The sequence below is a fragment of the Humulus lupulus genome, chromosome 8 (genome assembly GCF_963169125.1).
Source record: "Humulus lupulus chromosome 8, drHumLupu1.1, whole genome shotgun sequence".
In the NCBI taxonomy this organism is placed as follows: Eukaryota; Viridiplantae; Streptophyta; class Magnoliopsida; order Rosales; family Cannabaceae; genus Humulus; species Humulus lupulus.
This window is the reverse complement of record NC_084800.1, coordinates 16,180,772-16,196,141: the sequence shown is the minus strand read 5'-3', so window position 1 is coordinate 16,196,141 and position 15,370 is coordinate 16,180,772. Positions and strand designations below refer to the sequence as shown.

The following is a 15,370-nucleotide window of genomic DNA, read 5'->3' as shown; positions in this document are numbered from 1 at the left end:
TTAAAATATTAATAAGTATTATTTTTAAAACTTAAATACCAACTAGTAAATGCTCAATTTTTATTATTTTAATTATAGAATTATAGATACTCAAAGTTAAATTATATTTTTATTATCATTTTAATGTTATATAATTGAAAAGTAAATATTTTATTATTATTAATAATATTATATTATTGTGCTTATTTAAACTTTTTATCGTGCTTTTAGGCTAGCTCATACACAAACATGTCATGCCATCGGGCTTGACATGCCGTGCTTCATGCTTGACATTGAGGCCTAGCATGGAGCACAACATCATGTCATGCCGGACTAAACTCATATTTTTCATGTCGTGCTTCCTAGACTCATACTATGTCAAAAAGTTCGACTCACATTTACAATTCTAATAATAATAATTACACAAGCTTGAGAGGTTAGGATTAAATGAAATTTTATAATTTAAGATTAATTCACCTTAAATTATAAATTTTTATTTATTTATTTTCAAATATCTAATTCACTCTTCTGACAATCGCCAACACATTAGAAAATATATATAAACGATGATCATCATATATAATTTATTTTCTTAAAATCACATCTCATGATGTGTTTTTAAATAAATAATATTTTTCATAAATACATATTTTTTTATTTTTTACATTTTTATGATATCTGAAGTTTTTTTTTAATTTTAACTCAAGTTTTCAAAAATGCAATTTTAAAGTTTCATAATTACAAAAATACGAATTTAACTAGACATCAACCTCACAACAAACAATATTGAAAAATCAACTAGACAACCCTCCCACTACAATACAGTGTAGAAAAAGCAATTACAACTTAATTAGACATAAACTTATTATATCAATAAAAGATAAACTAAAATACAACAAAAAAACAATCTTGAAAAACTTATCTGTGCATTTTACAATGTGTCAAAAATAAACTCAAAATATACATCAAAATAACTACACATATACATAAAATAAACTAATAATATAACCAACAAATATCGAAAATAAATTAAAAATATACTCAATTAAATTTCAACTAGCCTCTACCAACCTAAAATATACATAATAACAATTAAACATATACTAAAAATAAAACTATAATATAACTAAAAATTAAACGACAAAATAAAACAAAAAAAGCTAAGTGGTTTACCCTTAGCTCTACAGTGGTGGAGTTGGGTATTATTTTTAATATTTTTTTTACTTTTAATAAAATCTTCAATTGCTTTTGTCTCTTGTTTTGTTCTTGCGACTTGTGGTAGTCTTTGTGGCTTATATTAATGTTATCGTGTTGTGTTGCTGCTATAGTGACAAGTGTAATTGTAGTGGCTTGATCAGCTCACTACAACAAAAAAAAGTCATTTGCGTCAGTTTATAACTGCCACAATTGAGTTTTTGCGTCAGTTTTATTGTGACGCAGAATCCCATGATGCAAACCAGACTAGCGTTTGCGTCAGTGGGGCACTGCCACAAATGCTAGATTTGTGACAGTGCCCCACTGACGCAAACTCCAGTCCTGTTTGCGTCAGTGAAGCACTGCCACAAATGTTAAAAACGAGTTTTTTTTTGCATCATTTGGGAACTGTCACATAAAGTATTAACCAGGGAAATTGCAAATGTTTATGCCAATTTTCCTGACCTATTTTGATAAAAACAAAAGCAGCAGAAACAGAAAAACAAGCATATATGGCACTTTAATATAAAATGTGCAAAATATTTCAACCCGAGAAATGTAAAGCATATATATTAAAATAAAGTCAAAAAGAAAAATTGTATTAGCCCCATGGGCATAAATTAAAAGAACAATTACAAAAAATAAAGGGACGCAGCCCCGAGGTATCATCTAAAGAGAAGGAGCAATCTCCTTAGCCTTCTCAGCATCAGCGTCCTCCCCAGCTCCCTCTGAACCATCACGAGCAGCCTCCTCCTCCTCAAGTCGAGCCTGCCATTTGGCTACGAGTTTCGCCTCAAGATGGCCTAAGAAGCTGGTATCGAGGTCGATGTTGTTGGCCCAGATTCTGTACATGGCCAGGTCGACCGCTCGATCATTTTTCTCCTTAAAATCTTCAAGAAGACGAGCCTTTTCTTCCTTAATAATCTAGAAGGTGGCTGCCTTCTCTTTTTCAAGCTTGGCATTGACCTCCTTAACCCGAGCAATCTCCCTTTCAAGCTTTGCGAGCCTAGCATTCTGCTTTTCAAGCTCGGATATCTTCACCTTAAGCTCCTCGGCTTTTGCCTCTACCTTTGCTTCTTGTGGATTTAAGCTCGTCACTCAATTTAAGCTGAAGGTAATTTGCCTCTTGAGCAAGAGTCATGCTCGAGTGGACTTCATTGTTCAGCCTATAATTAAGCTGAGCATCGACAGCAAGAGCCTGACATAAAAAAAAACACAAAATTAGTATATGGACTAAGTGTAAATGCAACTAACTGGTGGGAGAAGAAAGATTACCGCAGCGTGGAGCTCAACACTCTTCTCGTAAAGAGTGTTGTAGTCTTTGGCATTGTTCAGAAACTGCCAGTGAGGAGCGTCAAAGCTCCCAAAGTTTTGGCCCACCCGAGACAGGATGTCCGAGCCTAGTGTTGCCCTTTGGGATCCAGCAGCATTGTCGATCACATACTCGTCAACATGAGTAGAGATCGAGAGCAGTGGTGTCTTCGAGGACGAGGTTTCTTCAGAGGCAGGCCAACTGGGGGATTGACTTGGGATGTAGAAGGAGCCGGGGGTAGGGTCGACAAGGAAGTCCCGACCTGGGCAGATGGACTTAGAGTTGAGCTCGGAACAACCGGAGCCAGGGGAGGTGGTGTTTTCTCGGTCCTCTTAAGGACCTTGGCAGGCCGGTCAGTCTTTTGCGACCCCCTGGGACGCTTACTCCTCTTGGCTCCGCCACTCTCAAGGATGTTGTCGAGATCGGAGTCCATCTCGCCTACACAGTTACACCACAATATGAGTTATCAAAAAATAAAGTAACTCAACATAATGCAAACATACGTGGGATAAAAAGACAAGGGGAGAGAAACCTAACTGGAACTCTCCCCCGAGCTTATGCTCGGCGACCATGAAATTCCCCCATCTTCAGAAGAGGCGGGGGGAGTACCTACCCTATAGGCGGACGTCAACCTCGAAAGATCCCTATAATCGTTGGTCCCATATTGGATGGCTATTTCGTTCCATACCTCGTTTAGGCTCTACATGGTGTCATACTTCCCGAGCCAGCTATCGAACCTATGAACCTGTTCATCTACCCAAGACCATACATAAAAATGGTTCCTATCGTCCTCACACAATATTAACCTATCGAGTTTATTCTTTAGTAGGGAGGGGGACCACATATTCGAGCTTAGGATGACTGTACCTTGCTCATCCGAGCCCGAGCTTGAGGCCTCGTCGTTGGCCTCATTCCCCGATTGTGGACTCTTTTGACGAACTGGAGGCGGAGGCCTCGCCTCTCTCCTTGGGGGGAGGTTGCCCGTTGGCAGAGGTACGAGCTCCCACCGGTCGTATTTTTTATTAGACCAGTCCGATGTAGATTGATCCTCTCCTAAGAGCCCACAAGCCCGGAGCTTGTCTTCATGAAGGAGATAGGAAAGGGATCTCCTGCCATAAGGAAGTTGGAGCAGAGTCTCTCTGTGCTCCTTCATCTCATTAGTGGGAGTAGGGCGATGATAGTTGGCTGGAAAGTTAAGCACATGTTAGCTAAGCACGAGCCTAAAGCAAAGTTCGAGCACAAAAGAAGGAGGTTGAAATACTTACGAATCCGTCTGAATGAATAGAATCGAAATGGGGCTAGGCCATCTGTCCAGAAGAAGGCCTTCTTGAAGTCAAGAGGATGATTGGGAAGATCTTCAAACATGTAATATCCAACATTTTCATAATACATTTATTTATTATAAATCAGAGTTTTAATACATAAAATGTACAAGTTTACAAATTTAAGAAATATTAATGGAAAAATAGTGTTTAAAATATGATTTTATGTTTTTAATGAGATTAAAGAGAGAGAAACTTGAGTAGTCAAGTATTGGATCCAAATGTCATATAATTTTAATTGGGGATTTTTATAAAATTAAGAAAGTTTTGCTAAAAGGCTTATTTGAAAAGAATTTTAGTATTTTGGGTCCAAGTGTAATTTTAAAAACTAAATTTAAAAAGAAAAGAAAAGAAAAGAAAAGAAAAGGCTTCAGCCTTTCTTTTTTTACCTGAGACCCTCTCTCTCTCTCTCTCGCGTGCGTGCGTCTGCCCGACCACCGAACGTCCACCGGCGATCACCGTCTATAGCCACGCGCCGGACCATTGGATTCAGAGGCCTCCAAACTATCGACCCACGCGGGAATCTAGAGCTCACTCGCCGATTAAACACCTCAACTGGTCGATTTATGTTCGGCCACCCCGCGACTTCAAAGTTGCGATTCGGCCACCTCGGTCATCCGTTTGCCGATCCGTCACCACCATCGTGTTCCTCGTGTTGTGGGCTTCAAAACCCAATAACTTGTTCCTACATCTACCATAGTTGGGTGGTGGGCCCACCACGAGCTACCGCGATCCACCGTAGACCGACGGTCGAAACTTAGTGCTCGAAGTTTCGAAGTACGTTTTGAGTTTCAGAAAATCACCGTTTGACTTGTTGTGGAACCCGATCATTGTGGTATAATTTCTTTGACCTATATATTATGATTTAATTGTGATTGATTATAGTAATTGTTATTATGTGTATTTATAGTATATAATTATATATTATTGATATATGGAATATTTTTATGTAATTATACTGGCTGTCTGGGATTATATATATATTTTTTATACAGGTTTTGATTTTTGGGTTTGTCCATTTTATAGCCGTTGTGCTGTCCAATTTTCTAGAAAATATTAGATATTAAATAAAGTATAAAAATACATATTTAATTGATTTTATATTAATATGGAAATTATTATGATTAAGTAATTTTAATTATTATTGTTATTATTTTGTTAAGTAAATCAAGAATATAGTTTCATATATATATATATATATATATGAAAAGTGTGATTTATAGTAAACCTATTATTTAACAATTATTCTTATATATTAATATTTTGTTAATATTTGAATATCAAAATAATATCAGTATTAGTTTCTTACAGTTATTGATATTTGTAAGACCAGTAAATTTTGGATAAAGTATATTTATTATATCACTGGAATTGATATTATGACTAATTAATAATAATATAAATATTTATATTTATATTATTATCATTATATCGATTATTACAACTTTATGTTAAAAATATGATTTCTTTTATAAAATGACTATTTGAATATATACAATTAATATTGAAGTAAGTTTATTTATAGACGATAATTATTATTCTTGTTATTATTATCATAAGAGTACATTATCTTATGAGCAAGGTTTAAAGCATGGTTTTATATGAAGAGTTATTTGCATTACGTTGATAATAATTATTATTATCATTTATATAGTTTCTGTATTGTTAATATACACTATCAATAGTGTATATTTACGATTTTGATAGAATTTAATAAATGATGTGCCTTGAATATGATTTGTATAGATTTAATTGATTGACTCTTGGTGAGCACTTTTAAAATAAGCTAAGGACCTAAGGTAAGTGAATCTCACCTTTTGTGCTTAAGTGTAAGATGCAAGACTACATTGATTGTGTATATCTGATGAGTTAAGTATGGGATGATGATGATGCATATGATAAGTATGTGAAGAATTGTTATATGAATATCATGATAGTGTTGTGTGATATGAAATTGATGAATTTCGTGATATGTGAAAGATGTCTTACTTGGTTAAGATTGATGTGAATTATGTGCAAGTATGTGTCTTATGTTGATGAATATGTGGATTACTGTTATGTTCATGATTTTGTTATATGTTATGATATATGAAGCGTTTAAGTTTTTAGGCTGGAAACCTTAGACCTGAGCCATAGCTCTACGTTAAGGTATAACAACGCCACCAACCCAAAGCTTCATGTATTATGATTAAAGATGTTTTGAGTTATATGAGATGTGATACAATGCCTTGATTGAATACCATCAACATGAATCATGAACATGAACATTGGCATTTCAGCATCAGCATGTATGCATGGCATGTACAGTTATGTGATACATTATTATGTGATATAAGACCATGCATATGAATATGAGAAAAGTTATGAAATGCCTTGAAAAGTCTTATGTAAAATTAAACATTTTAATGACACAAGACTTAAGCAAAGTGATAATAATATGTTTAAAAATGGTGCCACTGTTTTGATGAAGCAATTAAGTAAGTTCAGCAAAGAAGACGGAGGTCTATAAGACTAATAGTGGCTGCCCACTAGTATGGGCTAGGTCAGAGTTGACCATTCAGACATGCTTGTCGTGTTCCCGTCTTTCTCCTCCATATGTGTAATAAGTATGGCAGCTATGGCAACGATGAAATGAGTGTTATGACGAGCCTAGCTGAGATGATGGCTAGCCGGAGGAGAACCCATGGGATTCTATATGATATGTGTAACAAGCCCTGCAGGCATTGGCTGAATCAAACAGTGTGCACAAGTGAAATCGGCCCATAAAAATGTGAAAGTAAAATAAAGAGCATAAAAGTAAAGTTTGAAAGTGCATGAGCAATAAATGAAATGCATAAGTATATAAGTCAGCATATTAGTATATGTGCACTACAAACTCACGACATTCATGTGTATGTGTATGCATGAGATTTGCTTACTGAGCGTTAGCTCATTATGTTATTTTCCAACCTTTTTCCAGGTGTGGCTTTAGCTGTTGAGCAACTTGTGGAGCACGGACTCAGTAGCAATGCAATAATGGTTTAGAGTTTTCATATGGCTACATTAAATATAAAAGTTTTAAATTTTTTCTGTATTTCTTTGTATCATTTTATTTAAATTCATTTGGTCAAGTGCTTTACATACTCGTAAACCCTAGAATTACGAGTATGTGGCGGACGTACCCTGCCTTAGGGACGTTACAAAACATCTTCTTCTCCTTCGGATAGCTTGAAAGATAGTAGAAGTCGTCCCCTCCCCGAGCTCGGGAGGGATTGCTTTTCAAACAAAAGAGATACAGGATCTCCTTTGGCGATGGTCCTTCCCACTTTAGCTCGTGGTACAGCGACCTCAGGGCAGACAGAACCCTGTAAGAATTGGTGTTGAGCTGGAAGGGGGCCAACCCAACAAATTCTGTGAAGTCCTTGAAAAAAGACTTCAAGGGCAGTACTGCCCCTGCCTTCATGTGCTCCTGGCTCCAAGCTGCGTATCTCAGCTTGCTGTCAGGATTTCCATCTCCTGGAGCGCGGTATCTTCGCTCGTGGGAGGCCGGGGCTCGACACCTTAGTGAGCCTGATAGTCCTATACCGTGAAGGGCCAGGATATCAGTTATCTGGCCTAGTGACGTAATCGAGCTCCAATAATGCTCGGCCTCAAAAAATTATTCCTCGGCTGTGAGGTAGAGGGTTCCCCCATCAGTGAAAACTGAAGATCACCTGGCTTGAAGGCGACTGTCACTTTAAGCGAAGGGTCGAGTGGAATCGGTCTAGGCTCGGTATCCGGATCTGGATGAAGGGCGACCCTTAGTCTTTTCCTTTTTCCTTCTTCAACCTCGTCTATCTGACGACGGAAGTGATCTCGAGTGTCCTCTTGCTCACGCCTCAGTTCGTGTTCCCGAAGTAAACGTTGATTCTGAGTGAAAGGAGATTCTGGGCTCGGAGTTACTGGCGAATAGGGGATTGCGAACTTTGAACCCCACCACTTTCCCGAATTCTGCGGTATCTAACAAGAAAGTAAAAAGGTGAGGGCCAAGCAAGCAAGAAGTACAGAGATAAATAGTACCTAAGCTCGAATGATCGAGGCTACAAGGCAAGCTCGATCCAAACGAAACGAGACCAGTCCCAGAGCGTGTGTTCCACCGAAGGATAGGAAGGTGGATTTGTCATGGGAAATCCCGAAATATTAGGAAAGAAAGGTGGCGGTTATTAAAAAGGTGATATTTTTGGGAATCGTGCATTCCTTAAAGGCAAACCCTAATTTTGTACCCGATATCTTCGTGTGCAAGATACAGTTTCTAAAATTTGAAAACCCAAAAAAGGAACCATTTTTGGACCCTTTTTCGCAGAAGCTGGGTTTGAATCTAATCCTAATGCCCACGTTGTAACAGAAGTATAAGCATGCATAAAGAAAAAAATGTATATACGTAACGCAAAGAAACCATAGACCGAAAACTTACACAATATAATCGGTGGAAACAGAGAAATGGATGATTGAACGAGCGGTTGCAGATACGATTTCAATGAATCAAAAAGTCCAACCGTGCTCTGTCTTCTCGGCTTGGAGAACATGCAAGAACACGACGAAGAACTGTCTGGTTTTTCTCTGGGATGTTGAGTATGAAGAAAAAATGAAGAAGACAAAGGGTGACATATTTATAGACCCTCGGAGATTGTAAAAAGTTGAATTAATATGAGCCATTGGCCAGATTCCATATCAGATCCGATGGCCAGGGACAAGTGACATGATGGGACCATAAAGTTGGCAAGCGAACGATCGTGGCCAGAGTCTCAAGGCACTCGAGTACCTTGAGTAAGCAACACCCAGCTGACGTGTGTCCAGACTCAAGTGTGCGATGGAACGGTTCCCGAAGAAAGTTGTTCAAAAGTTTCCTTCTCATAGGATTCAAACTAATACTTTTGAGGGGGCAAAATGTTACACCCAGATTTCGAGACCTGAGGTTGTGACCTCGAAAGCTGGATTCGTCAGGTGTGAGCTCGCGATAGCTAAAGTGCATGTTCGTGATCTAGATGCAAACCCTCGAAAACAGGTGGCAACCTCGAAGATAGGTAGCCTCGAATTCCTTTCTAAGCTCGAAAGACATAACATTGGGGTATATCCATTGTTGGGTGTCTTCGGATCAAGTAGCCCAAGCTTGGCATGGGTGTGAGCCCGAAATGAAGCAGCCTCGGTGGTATTTACCCGCTCCAAGCTGGTCTTGGGGAAAGTTATACAGCTCGCAATTCACCTAGAGACCTGGACTGACATGATACTGATTGCTGACCTCGAACGACTTAGTGGGTCATCTGATGAGACGCAGTCCATGCATTCAAAAGATATTTATTGTTGTAACTTCCCTACATTAAAGGGATATTAATTAGTCTGTTATATGTCTCCTGGTCTTCAGGGGACGTTTCCTTGAATATATGAGTTACAGGATTTAATGTCATTATTCCCATCAATAAAGAAGAGTATCTTCCCGAAATATGTGGGAACGAACTCTAAAAACTCTCTATAAATAGAGATGTCATGAACACTTGAAAGGGACAAAATTATGTTATCTTGAGAGAATTTCTGGAGAATTCATTCCTGAAGGATTTCCAGAAAACTCCAAAGTCCTAATAAAAAAGATTTGTAGACTAGGCAGAGTTAACTGCTGAACCACGTAAAAAATCCTCATTGTTCTACTGTACTATTCATCTGCGCCATAGTTCTTGTTGTTTAACTGCTCTACATTTTAAGTTAACGAAAAGCGGCGTCAACAAATATTTATTTATTTTTAATTAGTTTTAAAAGGATATTTCATTAAATATTTGTAATATTATGTTAAAGTTAATAAAAAAAACTGTTAAAATTAATAAAATCCGTCAAATATTACTTGAACTCGAAAAGTGAGTTTATTTTAAGTTTTTTTTTTAATTACTTAAGAGACTTAATTATTAATAACTTATTTTTAGGTAAACTGTATATGATAAGATGGTGTTTCCTAGTGTGAAAAAAAGTAGTAATAATAATAATAATAATAATAATAATAATAATAATAATAATAATAATAATATGTCCCTTCGCAAAATGATTTATTTTTTAAAGTTATTTTGCATTCTAGTTTAGTTTTAATAATTCTTTGCAAAATGACATCTAATAATTTAGATAGTTAGTCGAAAATTTAGATAAGTGGTCAAAAAATTCAAACAACCGGTTGAAAATTTTAGACAGCTGGTCGACAAATTTAGATAACTGGTCGAATTTTAGACAGAGACCATTTTGCAAAAAATTATCAAAAATAAGCTAGAGTAGAAAATGAGTTAAAAAAATTGGCAATTTTCACCAATTTCTCATAATAATAATAATAATAATAATAATAATAATAATAATAATAATAATAAACAGACTACATGACAATAAATATCAATTATGAACTTGGTATCCAAATATTTAGTTGTATAAAAATTTCTAATAGTTACCGAAAGACTTTCCTACTATAAAGTTTAATTATCATATCATTAATTGTTATAGTTTTATATGAAGTTTTTTTTCCTCAATTTTTTACTCTGTTTTTAAAGTACCCATCTTTATACGGGTTCTCTTAAGAAAAATGCCTTCTTTATCATGCTTTACAAAATTTTATGAGAATACATTCTTAGATCGTAAGTCTTTTTTATACAATAAAGAATATAATAATTTTGTAATTAAATCTCTTGTTCTCTGTCTCTATAGCTGGAAAATTATCTTCTCTTTTTATTTTCATCTCCTTAAATTTTTTTTCTCTAAGTTATCCATTCCTCTTTCTAAAAGAGTATTATTGAAAGCCACTTTAATCAGGCTAGCGGTGGGGCACCTATATTCACTTGTTTTTGATAAAGTTAAATGTGGAGCACCTGATGCTAAAAGCAAAAATAGTTTGAATTCATTTTTATAAAAAAAAGAAAGAAAATATGTATCACTATCCAACAAACTCAGAACAATAATAATTCATCAAGTGCTTTCCACTTTTTGCAATGCAGTGACCAGAACCTTTGGAAGAATAAACTCATCTTGATCTAAACTGAATAAGAGTTAAGCTCTTCATCTTTGGCTCCCATTAATGGAATTTTGCAATACTTTCACCTACTTATAAGCCAGTTTCTCGCTTAGAACTTGGCCTGAAAAGCCCACTCAATTTCATCTTTTTCTGGCGATACATAAGCAAGATAGCTAAATTACAGGTACGTAACTAATTAAAGAAACTTCCATTTCATGGCAATCATTTCTGGGGGTTGGTAAGCTTTAGATATTATAAATTCTATATATCTTCATATTATGTACGTGTGTTTATACGTAATTAACGAACTTCATTTCTGCAGATATTCTTTGAAAAGTTTGGCAGAGAAAGCCCACAAATCACCTTACTTCGGGTATGTTTTTTTTTTATAATTGATATCTCTTATCATGATGCATAGTTGCAGATATATATTGTATAGATAATTATAGATACCTGTGTTTGTCTAATATATAATATGTATATATATTTCAGATAGTAAATTAGACACTGAAGCCATGTCGGTGGCAGACGCGATGATTAGTACCCTCACGCAAAACGTTTTCACGGCTTTAGTGAACCAAGCCCAGTTCGCTCTCGACTTCAAAGGTCAGTTCGAGCAAATGAAGACTCGGCTTGATCTCATGAAGGCTTTTCTCGCCGACACCGAAAATCTCAAGCGCAAAACGAAGTTGCCAAAACAGCTCTAACTAAGCTCCGGGAAGTGCTCTACGAAGCGGACAACGTACTCACCGATTGCCTAATTAGAGACGAGTACCGCAAAAACGGGGCATGCTTTGGCTTTTCACTTGAGGACCCCTTTTTCTTGCACCAAACGGGGAAGAAGTTGAAAGACATAAATTCCAAAATGGAGCAGATTGAGAAGACTTTGGGAAGTTTTCTCAAAGCTCCGGAAAGCATTCACGGCGAAGAAACAAACCAGTTCAGGGGGTTTACTTCTCAGGATTTTAATCCAACGGAGATAATTGGGATGGAAGAAGATGTGAAAAGGATCAAAGGTTGGATATTTGACACAAATGAGGTGTTTCAGCAGGTAGCCATTGTGGGGATGGGTGGATTGGGGAAAACAACGATTGCCCAAAAAATATTTCACGATAATGAAGTGCTTGGTCGTTTTGATAAGATGATTTGGGTCTCTGTTTCAAAAGCTTATAGTAAGGAGAATGTGGTGAGGTCCATGTTGGAAAGGTTAGGAAGAAATGTTTCTGGGATTGGTAGCAACTCTCATTTGTTGAGGGAAGTGCAACAGGTTCTTGCTGACAAGGCTTGTCTAATAGTAATGGATGATGTTTGGCAAATTGATGTGGAGTGGTGGACAAACTTGTGCTCCGTTTTTCCGAAAGGAGGTGGGAAAAGGAGTAGTATTATAATAACTACTAGAAATGAAGGGGTTGCTAATGATATGGGGGTAGAGAGTTCAAGAATTCACAAACCCAATACTTTGAATGATGAACATAGTTGGGCTTTGTTTTCTAAGTTTGCCTTTTCTTCGAGAAAGGGAGCCTGCTCAGATCCCATTTTTGAGAAACTGGGCAAGGACATCACCAGGAAGTGTGGAGGATTGCCTTTGGCCATCAAGACCATTGGGGCTTTGTTAGCAGCAAAGATTGATCATCTTCATGAATGGAGAGAGATTTCGAAGAGTTTTCATTCTCAATTGACAACTGGAGGGAAAAATAGCTCGGTTATGGCTTCTTTGCAGTTAAGTTATGATGAACTCCCAACTTGTTTGAAGCAATGTCTATTGTGCTTCTCCATTTATCCTGAAGACTTCGAGATTAGAGCTGAGCAACTTATACATTGGTGGATTGGGGAAGGCCTCATTCAGGGCAAGAGTTCAAAGACAGCAGCTGAAATTGGCTGTGAGTATCTGTCTGAGCTTATCAAAAGATGCCTTGTTGAAGTCGTTCAGCAAAGATGCTACGATGGGAGAGTCTATAACTGCAAAATGCATGATATGGTGCGGGAATTGATCATAACAAACGCAGAAGAGGAAGCCTTTTGCCATTTCGACTTGCAAGGCATTCAAACACTAACGCCATATTCTCGATGGTTAGGCTTCACTGATCAAATGAATAAGAATTGCTCGCTGAAACATGTACCAAAGCTCAGGGCTATGTTAGTACTCAAGTCAAGCTGTAGTAGTGTTGACTTCAAGAACTTTGGGGCACTTCGGTCCCTCAGGGTATTGGATTTCTCTAACACCCGACTTGATGATATTAGTGTGGATGATCTTTTTGATTGGATCAGTTCTCTAAAACGCCTAGCTTCTCTGAATCTTAGTGGAGTTCAAAGCATGGAAATGGTGCCATCATCAATTCGAAAGCTTCGAAATCTTCAATTGTTAGTTTTAACTGGTTGCAATAAGCTGAAGAAATTAAGCCCATCAATTACTACTTTGAGGAAGTTGATTGTATTGGACATAGGATTTTGTCCTCTTGAGTTCCTACCTCAGGGATTAGACAAGCTTTCTTATCTTCAAGAACTTACTGGATTCAAGGTTACCAATCAGTCTAATAAAAAGAACAGTCAACTTCACGAGCTCAAGTTACTAACCCAGCTAAGAGTTTTGAGGATTAGCATAAGTGATGAAACCGAAATCTTAGAAAATGAAACAAACGTCCTATGTGAACTCAAGGAGCTCAAGGTTTTATCCATTGATGCTGAAAATTGTAAGAGAAACAAGAAAGAAATCTTAGAGATGCTCGATAAGCTAGCCCCTCCTCCAAGTTTGCAAGAGTTGTATCTTAGGAACTATCACAGAGAAACTCTTCCCATCTGGGTCAATCCAGTAAAGCTTTCTGAATTGCAGTATCTTTGCATTGAGAATGGTGATCTCCAAAACTTGACTGTTGAGATTGAAGATAAGAATTGTCATTTGACTTGGAACATTGAAGGCTTGTGTTTAAAGTTCTTAACTCGGTTGGAGATAGATTGGAAGGAGTTGCAGGAAGATATGCCTCTGTTACGCCACCTAGAGGTTAGTCATTGTTACAAGTTGAAGGATTTCCCATGCTCTGTCAAGACTCCGGGATTCTGGACAAAAAAGCAAGGCCCTGAAATTTATTCCGAGGAATCCAGTGCCAATCTTAAAGATGATATTTGATTGTTACGTGTGTGTGTGTTAAAAATTCTACATTGTGTTATATGGTTGGTTTTAGTATCTAAGACAGAGAACTCAGAACATTGTGATTTGTGAGGTGAGATAGTTGGTGTGTTTCAAATTAAATTGTTCAAGTGTGCTATTTTTTATTTTCCTTGGAATGTGTTTCAACCAGCTTTAGTCCCTTTTCTGTATCGGAGATGTATCTGTGTTTAATTGAAAAAACAATAATAAAAGTAGATACAGATTTTGTAATCTTTACTTATTTATAATGTTAACTCTAATAAGTAGCTCTTATGATTCTGCGCTAGTAACTAGGATTACTAATCCCCTAATGAAAGGATTATCAAAAGTAAAATGAAATATTATTTTGAAGATTTTCTATGGTTACAACTAGAGCTGTAAATACGGGCCGGGCTTTTGAGCACGGCACGAAACTAGCACGAGCCCGGGAGGCACGAGCACGACACGGCACGAAAAAATATGGGCTTGGGCCAAGTACGGCATGAAAAAATATGGGCTTGGGCCAAGCACGGCACGACACGGGCTTAGCACGACACGGCACGACAAGCCCAAAGGCACGATACGAAAGCACGAACAAACTAGCTCGAAAGCACGACACAATAAAAAACCCGATATTTTGACATTAATAATCATAATAAATTTTTATTTGTCAATAATTAATAAATTAAAATGATAATATATGTCTTATTTTTTTCAATTTTTATATTTTTATAATTATATTAATTTATTTTAAGATTTGTTAGTTAAATTTTTAGCATTTATTAGTAGGTATTAAAATTCTAATAATTATCTTTGATATAATTTTGTATAAAATATTGTTAAAAAGTATATAAAAATATCTAAAATTATAATTTAAACAAAGAAATGAATTTGGTTTGGTGGTAAGTCCATTAATAGTTAAAGAGGAGGTGGAGGGTTCAATTCTCCATTCTCACATTTTTTAGCAAAAAAAAAAGTGGGCCTAAAAGTGGGCCCAAATTTGGGCCCGAATATAGAAAGTGGGCCAGCACGACATGGGCCGTACTGGGCCAGCACGACATGGGCCGTACTGGGCCTACTCTTTCAAAAATGGGCCGGGCCGGGCCCGGCTCGGCACAAAAAATGTGGGCCGGGCCGGGCGGCCAACATTTACAGCTCTAGTTACAACTTACATTTGTTAATTTGTCCTTGTGGAGAACTAGTGGTTCCTAATTGTCTTTTCCTTTTGTATTAATATGTATAGCTTGTTTCTTTTAAATTTTATTTTGTGCACTATATATGTAAGGAGATGCTAAAATAAATGCTCAATGCTAAGATGCTAACTTATCCTTAGGATGAAATGGGGAACAACTAATGCTACGTTTGGTAGAAGAAAAAGAGAGATGATAATGATGATGATTGGGGATATACATTTTTCCCATAAGGACGGCCCCGTGGGGACCTGC

The 15,370-nt window shown here is 36.9% G+C and overlaps 1 protein-coding gene across 1 annotated transcript; it reads left to right on the top strand.

The window, feature by feature from the left end:
• The first annotated feature begins 10,732 nt into the window (after window positions 1-10,732).
• Window positions 10,733-14,183, top strand: LOC133794793 (disease resistance RPP13-like protein 4). The gene is made up of 3 exons (XM_062232201.1): window positions 10,733-10,985; window positions 11,124-11,174; window positions 11,294-14,183. The coding sequence occupies exon 3, from the start codon at window positions 11,667-11,669 to the stop codon at window positions 13,923-13,925; it is 2,259 nt and encodes a 752-aa protein (XP_062088185.1). The 5' UTR covers window positions 10,733-10,985; window positions 11,124-11,174; window positions 11,294-11,666; the 3' UTR covers window positions 13,926-14,183.
• The last annotated feature ends 1,187 nt before the right edge of the window (window positions 14,184-15,370 follow it).